The 25,773-nt window shown below is 38.9% G+C and overlaps 1 protein-coding gene across 2 annotated transcripts in view; it reads right to left on the reverse strand.

Annotated features, from left to right (window-relative positions):
* The window catches only part of gpc6b (glypican 6b), a 210,525-nt gene extending 185,107 nt beyond the window's left edge, over positions 1 to 25,418 (reverse strand). For both annotated transcript variants that reach the window (XM_061971241.2, XM_061971240.2), the window contains exon 1: positions 25,007 to 25,418. In XM_061971241.2, coding sequence (XP_061827225.1) covers positions 25,007 to 25,157 — 151 coding nt within the window. In that variant the 5' untranslated portion in view covers positions 25,158 to 25,418. The remainder of the gene's footprint in view (positions 1 to 25,006) is intronic.
* Positions 25,419 to 25,773: the final 355 nt, after the last annotated feature.

The following is a 25,773-nucleotide window of genomic DNA, read 5'->3' on the forward strand; positions in this document are numbered from 1 at the left end:
AAGGGCTGCACAAGCCACAACGACATCATTGGTTCAGATCCCACATAAGGGCAAGGAAAAACTCAACCCAGTGGGATGTCAATGAGAATGACAAACATATTGTCATCGCTGTCTTGAGTTTCCAATACATTTCTACAACTCTTATTTTTTTGTGATATAGTGATTGGAGCACATACTTATTGGTCACAAAAAACATTCATGAAGTTTGGTTTTATTATTAATTTATTATGGGTCTACTGAAAATTACATCACATCTGACATCACAAGGACAAAGATAAGACCTTCTGGAGGAAACAAAAATTGAGCTGTTTGGCCATAATACCCAGCAATATGTTTGGAGGAGAAAAGATGAGGCCTTTAATCCCAGGAACACCATACCTACCATCAAGCATGGTGGTGGTAGTTTTATGCTCTGGGCTTGTTTTGCTGCCAATGGAACTGGTGCTTTACAGAGAGTAAATGGGATGATGAAAATGGAGGATTACCTCCAAAATCATCAGCCCGGAGGTTGGGTCTTGGGCGCAGTTGGGTGTCCCAACAGGACAATGACCCCAAACACATGTCAAAAATGGTAAAGGAATGGCTAAATCAGGCTAGAATTAAAGTTTTTAGAATGGCCTTCCCAAATTCCTAACTTAAACATGTGGACAATGCTGAAGAAACAAGTCCATGTCAGAAAACCAACACATTTAGCTGAACTGCACCAATTTTGTCAAGAGGAGTGGAAAAAAATTCAACCAGAAGCTTGCCAGAAGCTTGTGGATGGTAAGCTAGTTAATGTTTGCTGTGGTCTGGAACAACATGACACACAAACTACTATCTGAAATGCAGCCAATATTACATACAGATAATGTGTCATGAGACATGCAAAACTAAATTATATACAAAGAGGATAAAAGTAAAGGACATTAAATGAGCTCAAATATACCTACACATGAGGCATAATGATGCAATATGTACATACAGCTAGCCTAAATAGCATGTTAGCATTGATTAGCTTGCGTTCATGCACTGACCAAATATGCCTGATTAGCGCTTCAACAAAGCGCACTTTTGTGCATTCACACACAGTATAAAACATTTGGTGGACAGAATGAGACAAAGAAGGAGGGGAAGATTTTACATGTAAACAAACTGTTGTGCCACAGTCCACACTATGGTGAGTTCAAGAACCGCCGAAATTAGTTGGACAAAACGATGTTCACCAAATGCTCTCATCAGTGAAGCATACACACAAACATATTAAATAAACAGTGGGCTTTCTAACAATTGGGAAGGTTCGTGTCATGTTTGTCCTCAAACAAAAACCATACTAAAACAAACAAAAAATCCCATTTTCACTCCTTTTTTTAAAAATGCTCCAGGGAGCCACTAAAGAGCCGCATACGGTTCGAGAGCTAGTTAAATCCAAAGTTTGAACCCCAGAGTTTTATGTATATATAATTGTATATTTATATATATTTATGTTTTTGTGTTTATGTTTTATGTTAAGTTACTAAACAGGAATCAAGCTGTTCAGTACAAGCGAGTCGTTTATTATTGAGGTTATTTTCTGAGCCATTAGCTCATTTACATAATTTTTTTTTTAAAATTAAACATGAATATCGCGAAACAAATTAAGCGACGTTTAGTTATAACGGCTATTAACAAAACGATGTCCACCAAATACTGTCATCAGTGAAGCATACACACAAACATATTAAACAGTGGGCTTTCTAACAATTGGGAATGTTTGTGTCATGTTTGTCCTCAAACAAAAAACATACTAAAACACAAAAAAGATAGTTTTTCCCCCCATCTTTTTCCATTTTTAATCTTTTTTTTTTAATGGCTCCAGGGAGCCACTGGGGCGGCACTAAAGAGCTGACCCCCGGTCTAAGGAAAAAAAAGAAAATCTCATACAGCAGTGAATAAATGGCAAAAACTATGAAGATACAAATGTTCTTTAGACAATAAATCTTTCGATATAAACTTAAATAGTACGGCCATTTTGGAAATATTTACATAAATCTGTCACGATGACGCTGATCGACGGGATGCTGAATGAGAAATGATCTCTATGGGATTTTAAAAGGACAAGCCGCAATGGTGGTGTCAGAAAGGACACGGCCTATTAGAAGTTTAGGAGAAACAAAGTATAATTCTAACCACGAGGTAATTCAGCCTATGAAAGCAGGACAAGCAAACACCTGCAGAGCACTAAGTGACCGGTCGCCATAATTATGTGCCCCCCCCCCTGGTGGTTGTGACCCTAAACAACCGCGGAGCAAGTTTACGTCAGGATCCGGCCCTGAATGCCACCGTATATAAGCGCTGACTGCTGACTCTGAAAAGTCCGGCGATTTGTGATTGGACGAGAACCGTAGCACAGAAGCCTAAAAACGTGGTCGTAAAGCATCAAGGTGACAGCCCCCCCCCCCCCCCAGATCCATCTCAGTGCGTGTGACGGACAGGAAGGTCACAGGTGTACGGTCATACATCACTCTGTAATACAGGCCAATCCCAATCACCTCCTCTTCCCTCGGCGGACACTCCCATTTAGCCTTTCCAATCCTCGCCACCCCGTTTCATGATGCTGAAGACCATGGGCACATTACACACTCCAGCGGCGCTCATTTGTCGCCCTTATGCAAGCGGCCAAGGATCACATAATATCAGCGCTCATGTTTCAGTCCAGGCTGAGAGTAAACAGAGCATCGTACCCTAAAGTGGTCTCCGGATTTTTATCTCAAGATGCTATCTAAGCTTAAGCCGGGGGTCAGCAACCCGCGGCTCTTTGGTGCCGCCCTAGTGGCTCCCTGCAGCATTTTAAAAAAAGGATTGAAAATGAAAAAAGATGGGGGGGGGGAATATTTTTGTTTTAGTATGTTTTTTGTTTGAGGACAAACACGACACAAACCTTCCCAATTGTTAGAAAGCCCACTGTTTAATATGTTTGTGTGTATGCTTCACTGATGAGAGCATTTGGTGAACATCGTTTTGTCCTACTAATTTCGGCGGTTCTTGAACTCACCATAGTTGTGTGGACTGTGACGCAACAGTTTGTTTACATGTAAAATCTTCCACTGCTTCTTTGTCTCATTCTGTCCACCAAAAGTTTTATGCTGTACGTGAATGCCCAAACGTGCGCTTTGTTGATGTTATTGACTTGTTGGTGTGCTAATCAGGCATATTTGGTCAGTGCATGACTGCAAGCTAATCCATGCTAACATGCTATTTAGGCTAGCTGTATGTACATATTGCATCATTATGCCCATTTGTAGGTATATTTGAGCTCATTTAATATCCTTTACTTTTATCCTATTTGTATATAATTTATATATTCGCATGTCTCATGACACATTATCTGTATGTAATTTTGGCTGCATTTCAGATAGTTGTTTGTGTGCCATGTTGTTCCAGACCACAGCAAACATTTCCTAGCTTGCCAAAGATTGTAATAAATCCATTAGAAGAAGACAGCCTGCCGTTTCCTTAAAATTGGACACACACATCCCAGCCAGTAATTTCCAGGAGTTATCTCACCCTCTGAGTAGCCTCTGATTTACTAATGGTTTTTAATGTTGTAAAAATGTGTAGAATAAATATTACATTTCTGTCAACGAAGATTTACTTCAGCCTGCGACACATAGTCATTTTGATAGTAGGCTATTATAGACACTTACGTCATGTGTTGCCTTCATTATAAGACTTATATATGGCTTTTCATTTTTTGCGGCTCCAGACAGATTTGTTTTTTGTATTTTTGGTCCAATATGGCTCTTTCAACGTTTTGGGTTGCCGACCCCTGGCTTAAGCTAACAGGGGTGTCCAAACTTTTTCCACTCAGGGGCCACACACGTTAAAATCAAAGGGTCCAGCGGCCATTTTGATAGTTTTCATAAATATAATATATAGATATATTTTAAACATCCTGCATGTCAGCTTTGTGTTATCAACATTTTACCTCGTTTTCATTATATTACACCGGTTTGCTCTTATATTCTATATTATATTTTGTGTGTTTTTGTTAGTAATAGGCCTTTTAGAATCAGCAGCGGGGCCCAATTTGGCCGCCAGGCAGCACTTTGGACACCTCTGGTTTAGAAAATGGACAAACTAAGTACTTCTCTCAGCATGGGTCTGCGGTTGTTGCCTTGCTCACACACTGAAAAAAATGTCAACACCCGTGAAGTTGTTAGCCTGCTAACCCTGACTCGTCCTGACCCTACAACACCGACTTGAACACCATGTAACTTCAATCATTAAATGTGGGGTTTTTTTCGTAGGGCAATCATGCTCAGAGGCGTAGCCGAGCTTTAAATCTTGTTATCAACTTTGAATGTGTTTGCAATGAAGAAAATTCCCACAGACCAAAACCTCTACAGTGCCTAAAAAACAGCAATGATCAGTCAAACACAGAATACCTTGCCTACGCTAAGCGACGACGTCTTTGCAGGTGCAATCAAAAAAAAGTCTTAATTGCAAAAAGAAAAAAGTAAAACGCACCTGGAGCAGCGCAACACAACAATGAAGGTTGGAACAAAAACAACAAGAAGAAGAACTGTAGGAATTCTGCATTTTTATAGGCACCGTACTACTGGTATCGATTCACCTAAAATCAAACGATGCCATAATATGAATCCGTTGTGGCTCGTGGCATCATGTCCAGCTGCAATCTAAACAGTTTAAACACTTGACGAGGAAACAAGTACTCAAACAGCACTCAGAGTGGGAAATGTTCAATGCCAACAAAGCAAGTACCGTACTTTTCAGACTATAAGGCGCACTTAAAATCCTTTCATTTTCTCAAAACTCGACAGTGCGCCTTATGCGCCTAATGTACGGAATGATTTTGGTCGTGCTTACCGACCTCAAAGCTATTTTATTTGGTACATGGTGAAATGATAAGTGTGACCAGTAGATGGCAGTCACACATAAGAGAGACGTGTAGACTGCAATATGATGGCATGCAGACTGCAATTTGACTCAAGTAAACGACACCAAAATTTTATATGTTCCGTTGAAAGTACAGAACATTACACACGGCGCTCAAAAATCTACCAGAATGTTTTAATACGACTTTGGTAAGCTATGAAACCGCACCTCTTTATAGTAAGACATATTATAATGTGATTTTTGTCTGATCTTGAATGGGATGGTGCTGAAAATTTTAATTTCCCCTCAGGGATTAATAAAGTATTTCTGAATGTGATTCTGATTATCTGGCGTTTTGTTTTGCAATATTATTCAAAAGCAACTTTTCTTACCTTCTGGTGCCTGCTTAACTGTATTTGGGATGTGCATAAGTCCTGCAAATTTGCGCATGCCCCCCTTTGTAGTCGATAAGCTTCTTCTTTTTCTCTATCTTCTTGTTATGTGACATTCATCCTCCGCTGTTGCCATTTCTAATATAAAGTAGTGTAAAGTTTTTACTTATATCTGTCAGTAAACTCGCCATGATAGCGCTAAAACATACCGGTGTAGTGAGTTTACATTACCCAAGGAACTTTAGTTATTAGAGAGTTCCGGTCGGACTGTTTTTCACGGGACACATTTCTGGCGTTGTTGTTGCACCAGTGAGCCATGGATTAGGAGATGCTGCTCCGCTATTGATTGAAGTAAAGTCTGAATGTCATTAAAGGGGAACATTATCACAATTTCAGAATGGTTAAAACTATTAAAAATTAGTTCCCAGTGGCTTATTATATTTTTCGAAGTTTTTTTCAAAATTTTACCCATCACGCAATATCCCTAAAAAAAGCTTCAAAGTGTCTGATTTTAACCATCGTTACAAACACCCGTCCATTTTCCTGTGACGTCACATAGTGAAGCCAACACAAACAAACATGGCGGAAAGAACAGCAAGCTATAGCGACATTAGCTTGGATTCAGACTCGAATTTCAGCAGCTTAAGCGATTCAACAGTTTACGAATGTATTGAAACGGATGGTTGTAGTGTGGAGGCAGGTAGCGAAAACGAAATTGAAGAAGAAACTGAAGTTATTGAGCCATATCGGTTTGAACCGTATGCAAGCGAAACCGACGAAAAACGACACGACAGCCAGCGACACGGGAGAAAGCGAGGACGAATTCGGCGATCGCCTTCTAACCAACGATTGGTATGTGTTTGTTTGGCATTAAAGGAAACTAACAACTATGAACTAGGTTTGCAGCATATGAAATACATTTGGCAACAACATGCACTTTGAGAGTGCAGACAGCCCAATTTTCATCAATTAATATATTCTGTAGACATACCCTCATCTGCGCTCTTTTCCTGAAAGCTGATCTGTCCAGTTTTGGAGTTGATGTCAGCAGGCCAGGGAAGCTAGGGTCGATAGGGGGTTTAGCTCGCTCGTCTGCGGGAACAAACTGCCGCCATTGCTTGCCGTGCTACCGAGGTCCTTTGTCCCTGAATTGCTCACACACTCCGGCAGATTCCATGGGGGTCTGGCGGCAGATTTCTTTGACTTTATCGTTGGAAATGCATCTGCTTTGAGTGTCGCAGGATATCCACACATTCTTGCCATCTCTGTCGTAGTATAGCTTTCGTCGGTAAAGTGTGCAGAACAAACGTCCAATTTCTTGCCACTTTCGCATCTTTGGGCCACTGGTGCAACTTGAATCCATCCCTGTTCGTGTTGTTACACCCTCCGACAACACACCGACGAGGCATGATGTCTCCAAGGTACGGAAAACAGTCGAAAAAAACGGAAAATAACAGAGCTGATTTGACTCTGTGTTTGAGAAAATGGCGGATTGCTTCCCGATGTGACGTCACAACGAGAGCGAATAATAGAAAGGTGTTTAATTCGCCAAAATTCACCCATTTAGAGTTCGGAAATCGGTTAAAAAAATGTATGGTCTTTTTTCTGCAACATCAAGGTATATATTGACGCTTACATAGGTCTGGTGATAATGTTCCTCTTTAAAACAGTTAGCGCCATCTTTTGACACTTCTTCCACTCCCGTCCTTGCACGCTACACCGCTACAACAAAGATGACTGAGAAAAGACGCGTCCGTCCCTAACACGCGCGTATCAGGCTGGCTGCTCTGTAAACAAACCCCGCCCATTCTGCTTCGTGCCTCGTCTGCCTGGAGCGGCTATGACATAGATTACCGTAATAACCCGTGCATCACTCAAAAGCGCAGATTCCAACCATTGAAATACTTTCTACAGTTCAAGACTTAAGGTCATCTGAAAACGTCACTGCGCATCATATCGGCGGCTACAGTTTCGATGTTAACATTTTTTCAAAGATCAATCAATCAATCAAAGATTATTTATATAGCCCTAAATCACGAGTGTCTCAAAGGGCTGCACAAGCCACAACGACATCCTCGGCTCAGATCCCACATCAGGGCAAGAAAAAACTAAACCCAATGGGATACAATGAGAAACTTTGGAGGGGACCGCAGATGTGGGGACCCCCGCCCCTGGGCGACCGGTGTAATGGACGTCAAGTGGATCTAGATCAGGGGTCACCAACGCGGTGCCCGCGGACACCAGGTCGCCCGTAAGGACCAGATGAGTCGCCCGCTGGCCTGTTCTAAAAATAGCTCAAATATCAGCACTTACCAGTGAGCTGCCTCTATTTTTTAAATTGTATTTAGTTACTAGCAAGCTGGTCTCGCTTTGCTCGACATTTTTAATTCTAAGAGAGACAAAACACAAATAGAATTTAAAAATCCAAGAAAATATTTAAAAGACTTGGTCTTCACTTGTTTAAATAAATTCTTTTTTTTTTTTACTTTGCTTCTTGTAACTTTCAGAAAGACAATTTTAGAGAAAAAATACAACCTTAAAAATGATTTTAGGATTTTTAAACACATACACATTTTTACCTTTTGAATTCCTTCCTCTTCTTTCAATCCAATCCAATCCACTTTATTTATATAGCACATTTAAACAACAAATTGTTTCCAAAGTGCTGCACAACACTATTAAACACTATTAAAAACAATATAAAATAAATATGATTAAAAACAATTTCAAAGGGTAAAACCAATTAAAACAGTAAATAGAAATCAACATTTTAAAAACACAGAGGACAACAGAGGACCACACAACTTTCCTGACAATTAAAATTTTAAAGTTAAAGTTAAAGTACCAATGATTGTCATCAATGTTCAAGTAAATTAATTTTTTTTATTGTAAAGAATAATAAATACATTTTAATTTAATTCTTCATTTTAGCTTCTGTTTTTTCGACTAAGAATATTTGTGAAATATTTCTTCAAACTTATTATGATTAAAATTCAAAAAAATTATTCTGGCAAATCTAGAAAATGTGTACAATCAAATGTAAATCTTATTTCAAAGTCTTTTGAATTTCTATTAAAAATGTTGTTCTGGAAAATCTAGAAGAAATAATGATTTGTCTTTGTTAGAAATATAGCTTGGTCCAATTTGTTATATATTCTAACAAAGTGCAGATTGGATTTTAACCTATTTAAAACATGTCATCAAAATTCTAAAATTAATCTTAATCAGGAACAATTATTAATGATGTTCCATAAATTATTTTTTTTAATTTTTTCAAAAAGATTCGAATTAGCTAGTTTTTCTCTTCTTTTTTTCGGTTGAATTTTGAATTTTAAACAGTCGAAATTGAAGATAAACTATGTTTCAAAACGTAATTTTCATTTTTTTTCGTGTTTTCTCCTCTTTTATAAAAATGTTAGTGGCTAGCTAGTTAAAATGGGATATTGTGATTTCACAAGACTGTCTTAGAAGTGATCATTTGAAAATGTTCAATTTGAAAAATGTGCACTTAGAGAAAATATAAAAATAAAGTGTTGCATATTGATATTTATCTGTTTCTATATATATTTATTGTGAGAAATCATTAAGATGATCAGTGTTTCCACAAAGATAAATATCATTAATTATTAATAACAACATAGAGTTAAAGGTAAATTGAGCAAATTGGCTATTTCTGGCAATTTATTTAAGTGTGTATCAAACTGGTAGCCCTTCGCATTAATCAGTACCCAAGAAGTAGCTCTTGATTTCAAAAAGGTTGGTGACCCCTGATCTAGATCATTAGTGGGGCCAGCCGGAGATCGTCTTGGGTGGAGACAAGTCAGCAGCGCAGAGACGTCCTCAACTTTTTGCCAAGCTCTGCGGTCTACTACACTACTGCCATCTAATGTCTTGGAACTGCAACTGCATGCAAAGTCGAATATATAATACTTGCGAATGAGACTCAGAAATGTAATAAGAAAACAATCTTCGGCCCGAGTGCTGCTGGGCGTGAAGGTTGCCCTTAGCCCACATGACCTAAAAGAGTGGGACGGCAGCTCTAAGCCAGACTCCAACGGGGCTGATTAAATGGATCTACAGGTGCTGGAATATTAACTCCAGTCTCCAAAAACCCAGAATTCTGGCTGCAGTTCATAAGAATGCACTGTCATCCCTTTGTGGATGCTTCACAATTGGCTTCCACTTAAGGTGGAGTCAAGCTCCGCTGCGCTTTGTGCGGGTGTGACGCAGGCAGGTTGCACGCCTCAAGGACAACGACCATCCTGTGTTAATTTGCTGAGGCGCCCATAACGCTTCGCCTCTTATGGACTCTGATCAAACGATGTATATGCAGGAGGACATCATCAGTAGATGAGAGATAAAAATGTTCACTCATTCCGCCCGAGATTGGTTGTGATGTCGGGGACGCGCATCGGAGAGGTGCAAGTCAGTTAGTTACTCAAAGCATCAGTGAACAGGTGGGCTTTTCATCAAGTATGCAAGCCTGACTTCCTGGCAGCCTGAAGTCACGTCCCAGCTGAGATCATACATACTTTCTTGTATATTTACATACGGCAAAAGGAGGAAAACGTTGATTAAATATTGAATTTTCAACTCAATAGTTTTCAGATGTTGATTATTGCACAACATCTTGTTCTTTTCTGATAAACCTTCATAACTCAACTGCAATAGGTTAGGGTTGTACGGTATACCGGTATTAGTATAGTAACGCGATACTAATGAATCGCATTCGGTACTATACCTCCTCTGAAAAGTATCAGTCCGCCGCCCCCGCCATGCCCCCGTCGTCACGTTGTGTCATTGCAGGTTTACGAGCAGAGGAGCATGTTCGGCAGCGCACAATCACGGAGTACTTACAAGCAGACACAGTGTGTAGACAGAAAAGGGAGAACGGACGCATTTTGGCTTAAAAACTAACGATAAAGGTGAAGTTATAACACTGAAACGCCCTCAGGAAGAGGTGCTTTAAGACATGGCTAGCTAGCTAGCGGTTAAAGTCCATTTGCAGTGTATTAGCTACATCTAAATCACTAATCCTCGCCTCCATGGCGACAAATAGAGTATGTTTCTTACAAGTATCATCCCTGCAGGACGAGGAATAGCTAAACATGCTTCACTACACACCGTCAAAATGTAAACAAACGGCATTGGTGGATCTACACCTAACATCCACTGTAATGATACCAAGTACAGTAGCGTATCTAGTCGATACTACTATGATTACGTCGATATTTTTTGGCATCACATCTTCTTTCGTTTTAAAAAAAATGTATATTATGTTTATAAACTCAGGAAATATGTCCCTGGACACATGAGGACTATGAATATGACCAATGTATGATCCTATAACGACTTGGTATCGGATTGATACCCAAATTTGTGGTATCATCGAAAACTAATGTAAAGCATCCAAACAACAGAAAAATAAGTGATTATTACATTTTAACAGAAGTGTAGATAGAATATGTTAAAAGAGAAAGTACCGTATAAGTCGCACCGGAGTATAAGTCGCACCTGCCAAAAATGCATAATAAAGAAGGAAAAAAACATATAAGTCGCATTTTTTGGGGAACTTTATTTGATAAAACCCAACACCAAGAATAGACATTTGAAAGGCAATTTAAAATAAATAAAGAATAGTGAACAACAGGCTGAATAAGTGTACGTTATATGAGGCATAAATAACCAACTGAGAACGTGCCTGGTTTGTTAACGTAACATATTATGGTAAGAGTCATTCAAATAACTATAACATATAGAACATGCTATACGTTTACCAAACAATCTGTCACTCCTAATCGCTAAATCCAATGAAATCTTATACGTCTAGTCTCTTACGTGAATGAGCTAAATAATATTATTTGTTATTTTATGTTAATAATTTCACACATAAGTCGCTCCTGAGTATAAGTCGCACCCCCGGCCAAACTATGAAAAAAACTGCGACTTATAGTCCGAAAAATACGGTAAGCAGATATTAACAGTAAATGAACAAGTAGATTAATAATTCATTTTCTACCGCTTGTCCTTAATAATGTTGACGAAATAATAGAATGGAAAATGACACAATATGTTACTGCATATGTCAGCAGCTAAATTAGGAGCCTTTGTTTGTTTACTTACTAATAAAAGACAAGTTGTCTTGTATGTTCACTATTTTATTTAATGAAACACTTGCAATAAGAAACATATGTTTAATGTACCCTAAGATTTAAAAAAAAAAATAAAGCCAATAATGCAACTTTTTGTGGTCCCCTTTATTTAGAAAAGTACCGAAAAATATCGAAATAATTTTGGTACTGGTTTCGGGACAGCACTACATCAGGTACAGAAACACAATGAAGGAAACGATCCCAAATATTTCCCGGTATTAAAAAAACAAACACTTTGGTTGGGTTGCTATGGAATATTTTTGATTAATAGTAATTGAACATGATTTGTTTTAAATCTATTGAGATATTTGAGCAAAGAAAGACAAACAAACTATGACTTCAAAATGTTTGTATGCGGTTAGACAAATGAAGGATTTATAAGGCTCGAAAAGCCACGTGATATCTCAATGCATTGTGGGGGCTGGGTAGCCAATGTTGCTGGACAAAGTTTATTTTTACATAGCTGTAGTCAACCAGCGGTATTGTGAGAGAGCTTCATTAGTTTGCAAAGGCAGCATTTTGGATGCAGGTGTACCCAATGTTGTGTCCATAGAGTGCAGTTATGCTGTTCAAGCAAACACGTCCCATGTCGGACATAATTTAAAACAACCCATGTTATGTCTCAACTCCTCGTCCGGTCCGGCTTGGCTTACAAAAAAATTCCTCCCTCGTGAGACACTCATGCTGATGCAGGATGAAACGCTCGGTTACGGTGGCCCTTGCCAGCATTTTTCCGACAAAACTATCACTTCTGCAAACTCACCTTTACGCTTAACCGCTGAGAGTTGAATTCCCCGGCAACGCAGCTGCGTTCTGTTTGGACGCGTGACCGAGGTTCCCCCTACTGCGAAGTCAGCAGCTGTTTCTTTTTATGTTTAGTCGTGCCAACTATTGCAACAATAGGAAAGTGGTCATATATGCTACATCATCTGAATTATGAGCATTCCTGCGTTCACATTTAAGTGTTCTATGAATAATTTAGCAGGACATGTGTACAAAAAGTACCACGATATGTTCCTCTGAGTGATTGGGACGAGGGCACATTATTTTAGCGAAACACAATGTTTAAGTGAACAGAAATCATGACATAGCCGCCAATACTGTACATAATATGTGACGATCTGTCACTTCATTTCTGTTTGTTTCCTTACTTTTGTATTTACTTCCCGTCAGTGCTCTTATTTTGTTCCATTTCCGGTTTGTTCTGCGGAGCACTGTTTTTTCCTCACCTGCCGTTGATTGGCAGCCGGTTGCCAATCAACATATGTTCTATTTATGCCTTGTCTCGAATCCTGTTAAGAACTCGCATGGCTGCAGTTTTTGAGACCCCAAGATGCAAGAACCAGGAGCTGATGAACAGGTACGATGGTTTTAATTGTCATCAACAGAGGAGAATGCAGTCTTGCATGAAACAGTTCCAAACATAAAGTGATCTTCGAGCCCTGGTTCCTGCATCTTGGGGTCTCAAAAACTGCAGCCATGCGAGTTCCTAACAGGATCTTTGAGCCTGCTGTGGGCTGGGACCGCACAAACCTAGCTTTTAAGTCCTCCACGGTCCAGAACGTCGGCTGTGCATCGCCGACATGGGTTCTTGCGAGGTCACAACAGTCTGGCTCGAAGATCCTGTTAGGAACTCGCAGGGCTGCAGTTTCTGAGACCCCAAGATGCAGGAACCAGGGCTCGAAGATCACTTTATGTTTGGAACTGTTTCATGCAAGACTGCATTCTCCTCTGTTGATGATAATTAAAATCACTTATCTTACCAATCAACGGCAGGTGAGGAAAAACAGTGCTCCGCGGAACAAACCGAAAATGGAACAAAATAAGTGCACTGACGGGAAGTAAATCAAAAACAAGGAAACAAACAGAAATGAAGTGACACATCGTCACATAATAGTCACCATATTTTGCGGACTATAACGCGCACTTAAAATCATTTCATTTTCTCAAAAATCGACGGTGCGCCTAATGTACGGCATGATTCTGGTTGTGCTTACCGACCTCGACGCAATTTTATATATACATGGTGTAATGATAAGTGTGACCAGTAGATGGCAGTCATACATAAGAGATAGGTGTAAACTGCGAGACGACGCCAGTAAACAACACCAAAACTTGAAATGTTCCATTGAGAATATAGAACAGGGGTCGGGAACCTTTTTGGCTGAGAGAGCCATGAAAGCTAAATATTTTAAAATGTATTTCCTTTAGAGCCATATAATATTCTTTAACATTGAGTACAATTAAATGTGTTCATTTTTAAGTAAGACCAACATTTTTAGAGTATAATAAGTCTCTTTTTCTTTTTAATAACATTGTTATTCTGAAGGTAACCAATAATAAATACAATGCTTCTTACTATTAATGTGAGTTCTGGTGCTGCATGGTTTTGCTGATGGCTTTGTAGTCTGGTTGATACGTGGTTATTTTTAACACTGTGATTACCAGCGGAATTATTCATTACTCATCATGTTAAGCAATGTCAGCTAAGATTTATCTGAGAGCCAGATGCAGTCATCAAAAGAGCCACATCTGGCTCTAGAGCCATAGGTTCCCTACCCCTGATATAGAACATTACTCACGGCGCTCAAAAATCTGTCAACATTTTTTAGTACGACTTTGATAAGCTATGAAGCCACACCGCTTGATGGATTGTCGGCGCATTAAACATACGAGTAATATTATGGTGCGTGTATAAGGACAGCAAAATGGCACTTAGTAGCAGACATATATATATATTTTGCAAAACCAACTTTTTTTACCTTCTGGTACCTGTTTGAAGTGTATTTGGGATCTGCATAAATCCTGAAAATGCACGCGAGTCCGCCTTTGTAGTCCGTGGCGACACCGTAGTCATAAGCTTCTTCTTTTTCTATACCTTCTTATGTGACATTCATATTCCGCTGTTGCCATTTCTAATATAAAGTAGCGTAAAGTTATTACTTAAATCTGTCAGTAGACTCGCTATCAAAGCGCTAAAAACTGTAGTGGGTTTACATAATTCACCCACGGAACTTTAGTTATTAGAGGGTTCCGGTCTGACGGTTTTTCACATTGATGTTGCATTATTATAGAGGTTTATTTGAAATAGGGACAGATACAAAAACATAGACATCTGAGACATTTATCCAATGTATGCATCATAGTGTTTATAGCCAAAGCTAATTTACAACACTTGTCCCCAACAACAACAACAACACAGATCCAACATCATTAAAATAGGAAAATGAAAAATAGAATGAGTCGATAATAATGATAATAGTAATAATATAGACAAAGTGCAAACTAGATAAAAGCCAATAATAATAATAATAACACAGACAAAGTGCAGACTAGATAAAAACCAATTAGTAAAAATGAGTAAAAACTAAACATGGGAACACGATTGTTACTCAACTAGCCATAATTTTGTTTTGTTTTTTGAAAGTGACAAGTGCAGGTATACTTTTCAAGAGTTCCATAGTTGTGGTCCTTTTATTGAAAAGGCAGTTTGGGCAAAAGATGTCCTACGAAATGGAACACAACAGTTGCCTTTTGACATTGCTCGGGTGGTAGATCTGGTACCATCTGGTATTATTGAGCCACGGATGAGAAAATGCTACTCCGTTATTGATTTAAAGGCCTACTGAAACCCACTACTACCGACCACGCAGTTTATATATCAATGATGAAATCTTAACATTGCAACACATGCCAATACGGCTGGGTTAACTTATAAAGTGCAATTTTACATTTCCTGCGAAACTTCCGGTTGAAAACGTCTAGGTATGATGACGTATGCGCGTGACGTCGATGGTTGAAACGGAAGTATTCAACCACAATACAATACAATACAAAAAGCTCAGTTTTCATTGCAAAATTCCACAGTATTCTGGACATCTGTGTTGGTGAATCTTTTGCAATTTGTTTAATGAACAATGGAGACTGCAAAGAAGAAAGCTGTAGATGTGATCGGTGTATTAGCGTCTGGCTACAGCAGCGTTTCTCAAAGTGTGGGGCGCGCCCCACTGGTGGGGAATAGAGACATGACAGGTGGGGCGCGAGGAACGGGAGGAAATTTCACTTTAAATTTTTTTTTAAATTATTATATTCTTAGATTATTTTTTTTACTATGCTTTCATTTTCTATACACACTGTAAATCACTTTGTGATTCTGTCTGTGAAATCCGCTATATGAATAAATGGAAATTACCGGTACTTATTTTTACTGTAGGCTTTATATTTCTCGGTAGGAGCGAAAGTTTGACAGACATAGCAACAGTAACTAATGGGGGCGGGGCTAAACGGAACAAACTTTCGAGCGGATGGGTAGCAGGCTAATGTGTGGATCACAATTACACAAATATATACATTTGTGACTCACACCTTAAAGGTCGTCGAGCCAGAGCCAGCGCCTGCAGAGAAACAAAAATCTGACGGGCACGCACTATGTCATTCACCGGGAAGCACTCGCGTCAAGGCAGCTCAGCCCCGAACTCGATGAGGTTTTAACAGATGTTGTGAGCGCGGTAAATTTGATCAAAACACGACCACTGAAAGCGCGACTGTTCTCTGCACTGTGTGAGGAAATGGGAGCTGATCATACAGCCGTGCTGTTTCACAGTGAAGCAAGGTGGCTTTCACGGGGAAAAGTGCTGTCACTTGCCCTGTCTTGCCAAATGCATAGCTCCTCCTTTTTTTTTTTGCAAAGATTGCAAAGTGGCACTTTTATTGTATTTATTATTGAACTTGATGCATGTTATTTGATTTATTATTGAACTTGATGCAAGTTATAACACTTTTGTTTTATTTATTATTGAACTTGATGCAAGTTATAACACTTTTTTTGATTTATTATTGAACTTGATGCAAGTTATAACACTTTTTTTGATTTATTATTGAACTTGATGCAAGTTATTGGATTTATTATTGAACTTGATGCAAGTTATAACACTTTTATTTGATTTATTATTGAACTTGATGCAAGTTATAACACTTTTTTTTATTATTGAACTTGATGCAAGTTATAACACTTTTGTTTTATTTATTATTGAACTTGATGCAAGTTATTTGATTTATTATTGAACTTGATGCAAGTTATAACACTTTTTTTGATTTATTATTGAACGTGATGCAAGTTATAACACTTTTTGATTTATTATTGAACTTGATGCAAGTTATAACACTTTTTTTGATTTATTATTGAACTTGATGCAAGTTATAACACTTTTATTTGATTTATTATTGAACTTGATGCAAGTTATAACACTTTTTTGATTTATTATTGAACGTGATGCAAGTTATAACACTTTTTTTGATTTATTATTGAACTTGATGCAAGTTATAACAGTTTTTTTTATTTATTATTGAACGTGATGCAAGTTATAACACTTTTTTTGATTTATTATTGAACTTGATGCAAGTTATAACACTTTTGTTTTATTTATTATTGAACTTGATGGAAGTTATTTTATTTATTATTGAACTTGATGCAAGTTATACCACAGCTGCACAGTTATTTTATGTTATTGAGTTCGAATGTATACAACCTGATGTTCAATAAATTTGAAAATGTTAAAGCTTGGCATTAGCGCTCTGTTGGGGCGATGGGGGCAGGTGGGGCTTGAAAACTCCCTTTTGTCCAAAGTGGGGGATGACAAAAAAAGTTTGAGAACCACTGGGCTACAGCAACACAACCAGGAGGACTTTGACTTGGATAGCAGACGCGCTATCCGACGCTAGCCGCCGACCGCATCGGTGATCGGGTGAAGTCCTTCGTCGCTCCGTCGATCGCTGGAACGCAGGTGAGCTTCGTTGTTGATGAGCAGATGAGGGTTGGTGTAGGTGGAGAGCTAATGTTTTTATCATAGCTCTGTCGAGGTCCGTAGCTAAGTTAGATTCAATGGCGTCGTTAGCAACAGCATTGTTAAGCTTCGCCAGGCTGGAAAGCATTAACCGTGTAGTTACAGGTCCATGGTTTAATAGTATTGTTGATTTTCTGTCTATCCTTCCAGTCAGGGGTTTATTTCATTTTGTTTCTATCTGCAGTTAAGCCCGATGCTATCACGTTAACTCCGTAGCTAAAGTGCTTCACCGATGTATTGTCGTGGAGATAAAAGTCACTGTGAATGTCCATTTCGCGTTCTCGACTCTCATTTTCAAGAGGATATAGTATCCGAGGTGGTTTAAAATACAAATCCGTGATCCACAATAGAAAAAGGAGAGAGTGTGGAATCCAATGAGCCCTTGTACCTAAGGTACGGTCAGAGCGAAAAAAGATGCGTCCTGCACTGCACTCTAATCCTTCACTCTCACGTTCCTCATCCACAAATCTTTCATCCTGGCTCAAGTTAATGGGGTAATCGTCGCTTTCTCGGTCCCAATCGCTCTCGCTGCTGGTGTAAACAATGGGGAAATGTGAGGAGACTTTCAACTTGTGACGTCACGCTACTTCCGGTACAGGCAAGGCTTTTTTTTATCAGCGACCAAAAGTTGCGAACTTTATCGTCGTTGTTCTATACTAAATCCTTTCAGCAAAAATATGGCAATATCGCAAAATGATCAAGTATGACACATAGAATGGATCTGCTATCCCCGTTTAAATAAAAATAAAAAAATTTCAGTAGGCCTTTAAGTAAAGTCTGCTAAGGGTCTCATCTACTAAGATCCCCAAAACACATGCTAAAAGTTTCAATTTGTCACACCGCGGTGAGGGATGTCTTGTCTTGGTTTTTTCTGTCTTGTGATGTGCATGTTTTAGTTTGAAAAGTAACTCTCCTCTCGTTTCAGGTCACTTGCCCTTCCTTTTGTGTCATCAGTCTGACGTCATCCCGGTTCCCTGATTGTTTCCACCTGTTCCCTATTACCCTCATGTGTCTTATAAGCCCACTCCTCCCTTTGTTCTGTGCCAGATTGTTTCGTTTATTCGTGCTCTCTAGAATCCATGTCCATGTCTATACCTTGTCTTGCCTTGCCTCGTCTTGTGCTTATGTTCCTTGATCCTGAATCCCTTCGTTGCTATTTTGAGTTTTCCTTTCTTCAGCAGAGTGATTTTTTGTTATTTAGTTTATTCAGCCGAAGTGGTGAGTTTCAGTTATTTTTCATTCTTTCCTCAAATTTTTGAGTGACAATTTTTGTTAAAACTTTATTAGATTAGATAGTGTAGAATTTTTCATAGCTGTTGTTTCTTCCTCCTGTTGGAGCGTTTTTTGTTTATACATTTTATAGCATATACGGCGCCAATTATAGTTTGTCTTTGCTTTTGTGTTTTCCTCCGTTCGGAGTGATTTTTGGTTGTTCCTATTTTTTTGGAACCTTTTTTGCCGATTAGTTTTTGATTAAAATATATATAGTATTCCTTGACTTTGGAGGTGAAAGAAAGCTGTCAAAATAAAAGCCTGTCTAAGTTCCCTACTCTGCATCTGAGTCCTATCCTTTTTACCAAGCCTGACACAAATGCTTCAACCTGCGGTGTTTAGCAATGTTGTGGAACATGCCAGACACAACCATATTATACACCCTTTTTTCTGGGAAATACAGAAGTTCCTCCAGTGCGATCTACAGCAAAACCTACATTTTACCATGCAAAAAGGTACACCCTGCAGACACGAAAAAATGCAGTGTTGTAAGAGTTTTTTTTCCACATAGATATAGATATATTGATTTATTAGAAAATGGATGGATGGATGGATGGATTTATTTTGATGTCTGCTGGTTTCAAATCAACCCTTAGGTCATCCAGCAGCTTCAAAATGGCACTGTTAGATAAAAGACTTGTCTCTACTCACTTTTTCTCCTTATTCCAAAATGGAATACATTCATTGTTGTACTCATTCCAAATTCTACACACAATACCCCAACATGACAATGTGAAACATTTTTTTTCAAGGACATTTTTGCAAATGTGTTACAAATAAAAAAAAAACTAAGAAATCGCATGTACATAAGTATTCACAACCTTTGCCATGAAGCTCAAAAGTGAGCTCAGGGGGCACCCTGTTTCAACTGATCATCCTTGAGATGTTTCCACAGCCTCATTGGAGTCCACCAGTGGTTTTTGATTGATTGATTGAAACTTTTATTAGTAGATTGCACAGTGAAGTACATATTCCGTATAATTGACCACTAAATGGTAACACCCGAATAAGTTTTTCAACTTGTTTAAGTCGGGGTCCACTTAAATTGATTCATGATACAGATATACTATTTTCATAATACAGTCATCACACAAGATAATCATCACAGTATATAAATTGAATTATTTACATTATTTACAATCCAGGGTGTGGGATATGAGGGGGGGGGGGGTTAAGTTTGGTTGGTATCAACACTTCAGTCATCAACAATTGCATCACCAGAGAAGTTGACATTGGAACAGTGTAGGTCTGACTTGGTAAATTCAGTTAATTGGACATGATTTGGGAAGGCACACACCTGTCTATATAGAAGTTCCCACTACTTGACAGTGCATGGCAGAGCACAAACCAAGAATGAAGTCAAAACAATTGTCCGTAGACCTCCGAGACAGGATTGTCAGGGAGGTGAGCAAGGACCCGATGGTCGCTCTGTCAGAGCTACAGTATTTCTCTTTTGTGTCTTGGGCATGACGTTAAAGTGCATCCGGCAGTGGAGGCTCCTCTATGGGGTCTTGGGGCACTAGGAGGTTAATTCCTTTACTACTGTTACCCCAGGTGGCCCTTGGCAAAGGCCTTGTACCTGACTGCCCCCTAGCCAGGGATACGGTGAAGACCTCAACGGCGGAGCAGGCGGAAGACGGTAGATGTAAGGTAGATGAAGGCTGCAGCAGAAAAGGGTCCCCAGTCGTCTTGGACTCCATGCCACTAGACCCTGACCCTGGATCTGTCAAAGATCGTGTGGTCGATGATGATTTCTCTTTGGAGAGAGGAGAACTTTCCAGACAACTAACTCTGCAGCAATCCACCAATCAGGTTTGTATGGTAGAGTGGCCAGTCGGAAGCCATTCCTTCAAAAAAGTTTGCCAAAATGCACCTGAAAGACTCTCAGACCGTAGGAAACAAAATTATCTGGTCTGGTGAGACAAAGATTGAACTCTTCAGCATGAATGCCAGGCGTCATGTTTGGAGGGAACCAGGCCAATACCCTCCCTACAGTGAAGCATGGTGGTGGCAGCATCATGCTGTGGGGTTGCTTGTCAGTGGTAGGAACTGGGAGACTAGTCAGGATAGAGCAGGGGTCGGTAACCTTTTTGGCTGAGAGAGCCATGAAAGCCAAATATTTTAAAATGTATTTCCGTGAGAGCCATATAATATTTTTTAACACTAAATACAACTGAATGCGTGCATTTTTAAGTAAGACCAACATTTTTAGAGTGGTTACAGTGTCCGCCCTGAGATCGGTAGCTCGTGAGTTCAAACCCCGGGCCGAGTCATACCAAAGACTATAAAAATGGGGCCCATTACTTTCCTGCTTGGCACTCAGCATCAAGTGTTGGAATTGGGGGTTAAATCACAAAAAATTATTCCCGGGCGCGGCCACCGCTGCTGCTCACTGCTACCCTCACCTCCGAGGGGGTGAGGGTGATGGGTCGAATGCAGAGGATAATCTCACCACACCTAGTGTGTGTGTTGCAATCATTGGTACTTTAGCTTTAACTTTTTAATAAATGAAATACTTCTTACCATTAATGCGACTTCTTGAACAGGTGCGGTAGAAAACGGATGGATGGCTTAAAATGCCTGAGAACGTTATTTTTAACACTGTGATTACCGGCGGAATTATTTGTTACTTATCGTGTTAAGCAATGACAGCTAAGATTTATCTGCGAGCCAGATGCAGTCATCAAAAGAGCCACATCTGGCTGGAGAGCCATAGGTTCCCTATCCCTGGGATAGAGGGAAAGATGAATGCCACAATGTACAGAGACATCCTGGATGACAACCAAGGCTTCTCATCCAACCTGATAAGATGCTGCAAAGAGGAATGGGCGAAACTGCCCAAAAATAGGTGTGCCAAGCTTGTGGCTTCGTAGTCAACAAAACTTGAGGCTGTAATTGCTGCCAAAGGTGCATCAACAAATTATTGAGCAAAAAAGTTAAAGTTAAAGTTAAAATACCACTGACAGTCACACACACACTAGGTGTGGTGAAATTATCCTCCGCATTTGACCCATCCCCTTGTTCCACCCCCTGAGAGGCGAGGGGAGCAGTGAGCAGCAGCAGTGGCCACGCTCGGAATTCATTTGGCGATTTAGCCCCCAATTCCAACGCTTGATGCTGAGTGCCAAGCAGGGAGGTAATGGGTCCCATTGTTATAGTCTTTGGTATGACTCGGCCGGGGTTTGAGCTCACGACCTACCCATCTCAGGGCAGACGCTCTCACCACAAGGCCACTGAGACGGGCTGTGAAAACTTTTGTACATTTTTTATTTTTTTATTTTTAATAAATTTGAAAAAAAATTCTAAAAAAATGTAAATATTTTCACATTGTCATTGTGTGTAGAATGTTGAGGACCAAAAAATTATGTATTACATTTTAAAATAGGACTGTAGCATAACAAAATGTGGACAAAGTGATCATTTCCGGATGCACAGCATCACCTCAGCGCTGCTTAACACGTGGCGCTAAAAAAGGTTCACAAGATGATCAAATATTCATTGGCCATAGGAAGCCATTATTCCATGTCGATTTGTTTTCTTTAGGACACGGATATTCCTGTAAGTCCCCTTTTAAAACATGCATCCTTACAGCAATTGCTGTGCAAACATGGATTTCCGAAACTAAAACTTTATAATGACAGTCGTTTGCGGTGTGGTGGTATGAAATATGTTGCAATGAAACATTTTTTTGTTGCTCCTGCACAAAAAAACAACAACACGGAAACGATTCACACGCAGTGTGTATTTGTTGTATTACATGCAAAGTCACGAGTACATACAACAGAGACTGTCAAACTATTTATACATCCGAAACCGTTATTTTCAAGTCTGGCAAAAAGACAAACACATGCAGTTTATAACCCTTTCTTTCAGTTAATCAGTCAGCTATATGGAGTATAATTGGCCGTGACACACACTTTAATTGTGTTTTATGGGATTTGTAACCATGTGGAAAGAGTCCCTTGTGGTCAGAGACACTTAACTGAGTGGAAGCTGCACATCCACCTCAATGTGGCTGAATGTTGGCTATAGGAGTGGAGTTAATCTGCTTAGCTGACCATTCATTATCATTATCTGTGCACGCTTTTTGCACGCCAGCTAACCGCTGCAGCCTAACTTCCTGCCGGGTGGGACTCTTCACATGGGATTAAATATTGTTATCATCATGTAGAGCGGCGCATACATAATTAACTGGCATGCTTTATTCAAAGACATGAAGATGGAGATGTTGACCTCTAACATATACAAGTGAGTATTAAGGACATAAATAAATATAGCATGAATTAGAGATGTCCGATAATATCGGCCTGCCGATATTATCGGCCGATAAATGCGTTAAAATGTAATATCGGAAATTATTGGAATCAGTTTTTTTATTATCGGTATCGTTTTTGTTTTTTTTTATTTGTTTTTTTCAATTTTTTTTTTTTATTAAATCAACATAAAAAACACAAGATACACTTACAATTAGTGCACCAACCCCAAAAAACTCCCTTCCCCATTTACACTCATTCACACAAAAGGGTTGTTTCTTTCTGTTATTAATATTCTGGTTCCTACATTATATATCAATATATATCAATACAGTCTGCAAGGGATACAGTCCGTAAGCACACATGATTGTGCGTGCTGCTGGTCCACCAATAGTACTAACCTTTAACAGTTAATTTTACTCATTTTAATTAATTACTAGTTTCTATGTAACTGTTTTTATATTGTTTTACTTTCTTTTTTATTCAAGAAAATGTTTTTAATTCATTTATCTTATTTTATTTTATAATTTTTTTTTAAAAGTACCTTATCTTCACCATACCTGGTTGTCCAAATAAGGCATAATAATGTGTTAGATCCACGACTGTATATATCGGTTGATATCGGTATCGGTAATTAAAGAGTTGGACAATATCGGAATATCGGATATCGGCAAAAAGCCATTATTGGACATCCCTAGCATGAATGGTAAAATTGCAAGAAAGAAAAGTTAATAAAATAGTCACACGTTTTTGTTTTGTTTTTAAATTGGAATTTTGCAAAATTAAGTCACAATTTTGATGTATTACTGCCAAAATTCCTCCAGCTACTTTTATTATAATACAGTACAATATTTTAAATATATTGTAAAACTGTAAAATTATGACTTTTTTCATAAACCAGGGAACAAGTTTATCCATATAATAAGTTTTTCTCAAAATTATTCTCGTAATATTGAGCCACATTTCGACTTCTATCTCATGAATTAACAAACCACAAGATTTCTGTACAATTAAAAAACGTTTTTCTCTCCTCATGGCAGCTAAACTCATGAAACATTTTTAATTTTTACAAAATTTTGATTATTTGTTCAAAATTGTGAAATTGTATTCATTTACATTGGTGGTCCACAGACTACGGCCCATGGGCCGAATACGGCCCGCCTGCGTCAAAAATCCGGCCCGCGGGAAGTCACAAGTTAAAAGAAAAAAAGAATAATAATAATTAATTTTTTTATTTTATTTATCCATCCCCATCCATTTGCTACCGCTTATTCCCTTCAGGGTCGCGGGGGGCGCTGGAGCCTATCTCAGCTACAATCGGGCGGAACACAAATAGACAGACAACATTCACACTCACATTCACACACTAGGGCCAATTTAGTGTTGCCAATCAACCTATCCCCAGGTGCATGTCTTTATTTATTTATTTTTAAATCTGTCCATTGAAAACTATTTTCTACCGCTTGTTACTCTCGGTGTCTCCTAACCGCTCAGGCAAATCAAATTGTGTAAAAATGCATTTTCCCATCGATAACGTGACATCATATATATATATATATATATATAGCCCGGCCCCTGGCCAAATTGTTTTAACCCAATGCAGCCCCCGAGTCAAAAAGTTTTGGGACCCCTGATTTTCATGTTCTATAATAAAAAACAAACAAACATATATATATATATACTAATAAAATATGTTAACTCAAAATGGTACCATTTTATTTACATATTTTTACTTTGTTTCTCATCCTATTTGATAGAATTCTACAAGACTATTCATAAATTGCATGTTTGTGCTTGTAAAATGAAGACTTTATTTTTTATTGTACTACAACTTTATTTTCATATAACTTGTACAATTGTTGGTCTTTTAATCACTTTTTAGCGTGTGCAGCCATAAGTGTACTACTTACCGCCTAAAAAAAGCAGTTTGATTTATGAAATACAACTTCTTGCAAAAATTAGACAATTTTTTATTTTATTTGTATTTATTTTTTTGTCCTTAATAATAATTTTAAAAAATCTGACCAAAATACATGTACTCCAGAGGGTTCTTTTTCCACATACTCTGTATTTCTGCCATTATTTCTGTTATATCTTTACTTCTTTATCTTAATTGTTACTTGTTTTTCCTTTTTTTGTAATGCACTTGCTAATTTAACAAGTGGTTATTTAATCCCCACAGGAATCATATTTGATGTTAGAGGTTACATGCATTAAAAAGGCAGGTGGCTGCTTACCTGAGATCTCCTGCAGGGGAACATGCACGAAGCTGAAGCCCTTGGCTGCACAAACCTCCCTCACTTCGCTACAATTCCTCGCTTTCAATTCTGCTTTGGCTGCGATGCACAGCGCGGAAAAAGTGCAAACCAGAGTCTCCAGTCTGAGCATGGTGGACTTGGAAGAATATCCTGCAGTGTTTAAAAAAAAATCAACAACACCCACTCGTGCAAGAGGATCCACCTGCACTTGACGACTTGGACCTTTTACTCAATCAGTGCCGGGCTGCACATTTCCCCGATGAGGACCAAAAGCAGAGGGTGATTCATTAAGAGCCCCCCCATGCACCGCATGGAGGTGCTGCATGGATCCGGAGAAGAGTGTCTTTATAGTCCCTGCTGTTCTCTGTCAACTTGCAGGCAGAGCCCGGTGTTGTGCCGGAAAACGCACCCCTGCCATAATATGCACCCCCTGACGCGGGAGCGCGCTTACGTCACTCGATTGCATCACTCGTCTCGAAAAGTATATCTAACTCGGCTGTTGGCTGAAATAGCCTCTTTTAAATCGCCTCTTTCGGCATAAAAAAGTACATAAAGTGAAATAATCCAAGTTTTCTTTAATTGTGCTTTACTTGTGGATGAATTAAAAATTGTGAGCATTTAATGATTTCGCCGTCATTCAAGTGGCTGAAATCGCCTCTTTCGGCATAAAAAAGTACATAAAGTGAAATAATCCAAGTTTACTTTAATTGTGCTTTACTTGTGGATGAATTAAAAATTGTGAGCAT

This window comes from Nerophis lumbriciformis, linkage group LG13 (genome assembly GCF_033978685.3).
Source record: "Nerophis lumbriciformis linkage group LG13, RoL_Nlum_v2.1, whole genome shotgun sequence".
In the NCBI taxonomy this organism is placed as follows: domain Eukaryota; kingdom Metazoa; phylum Chordata; class Actinopteri; order Syngnathiformes; family Syngnathidae; genus Nerophis; species Nerophis lumbriciformis.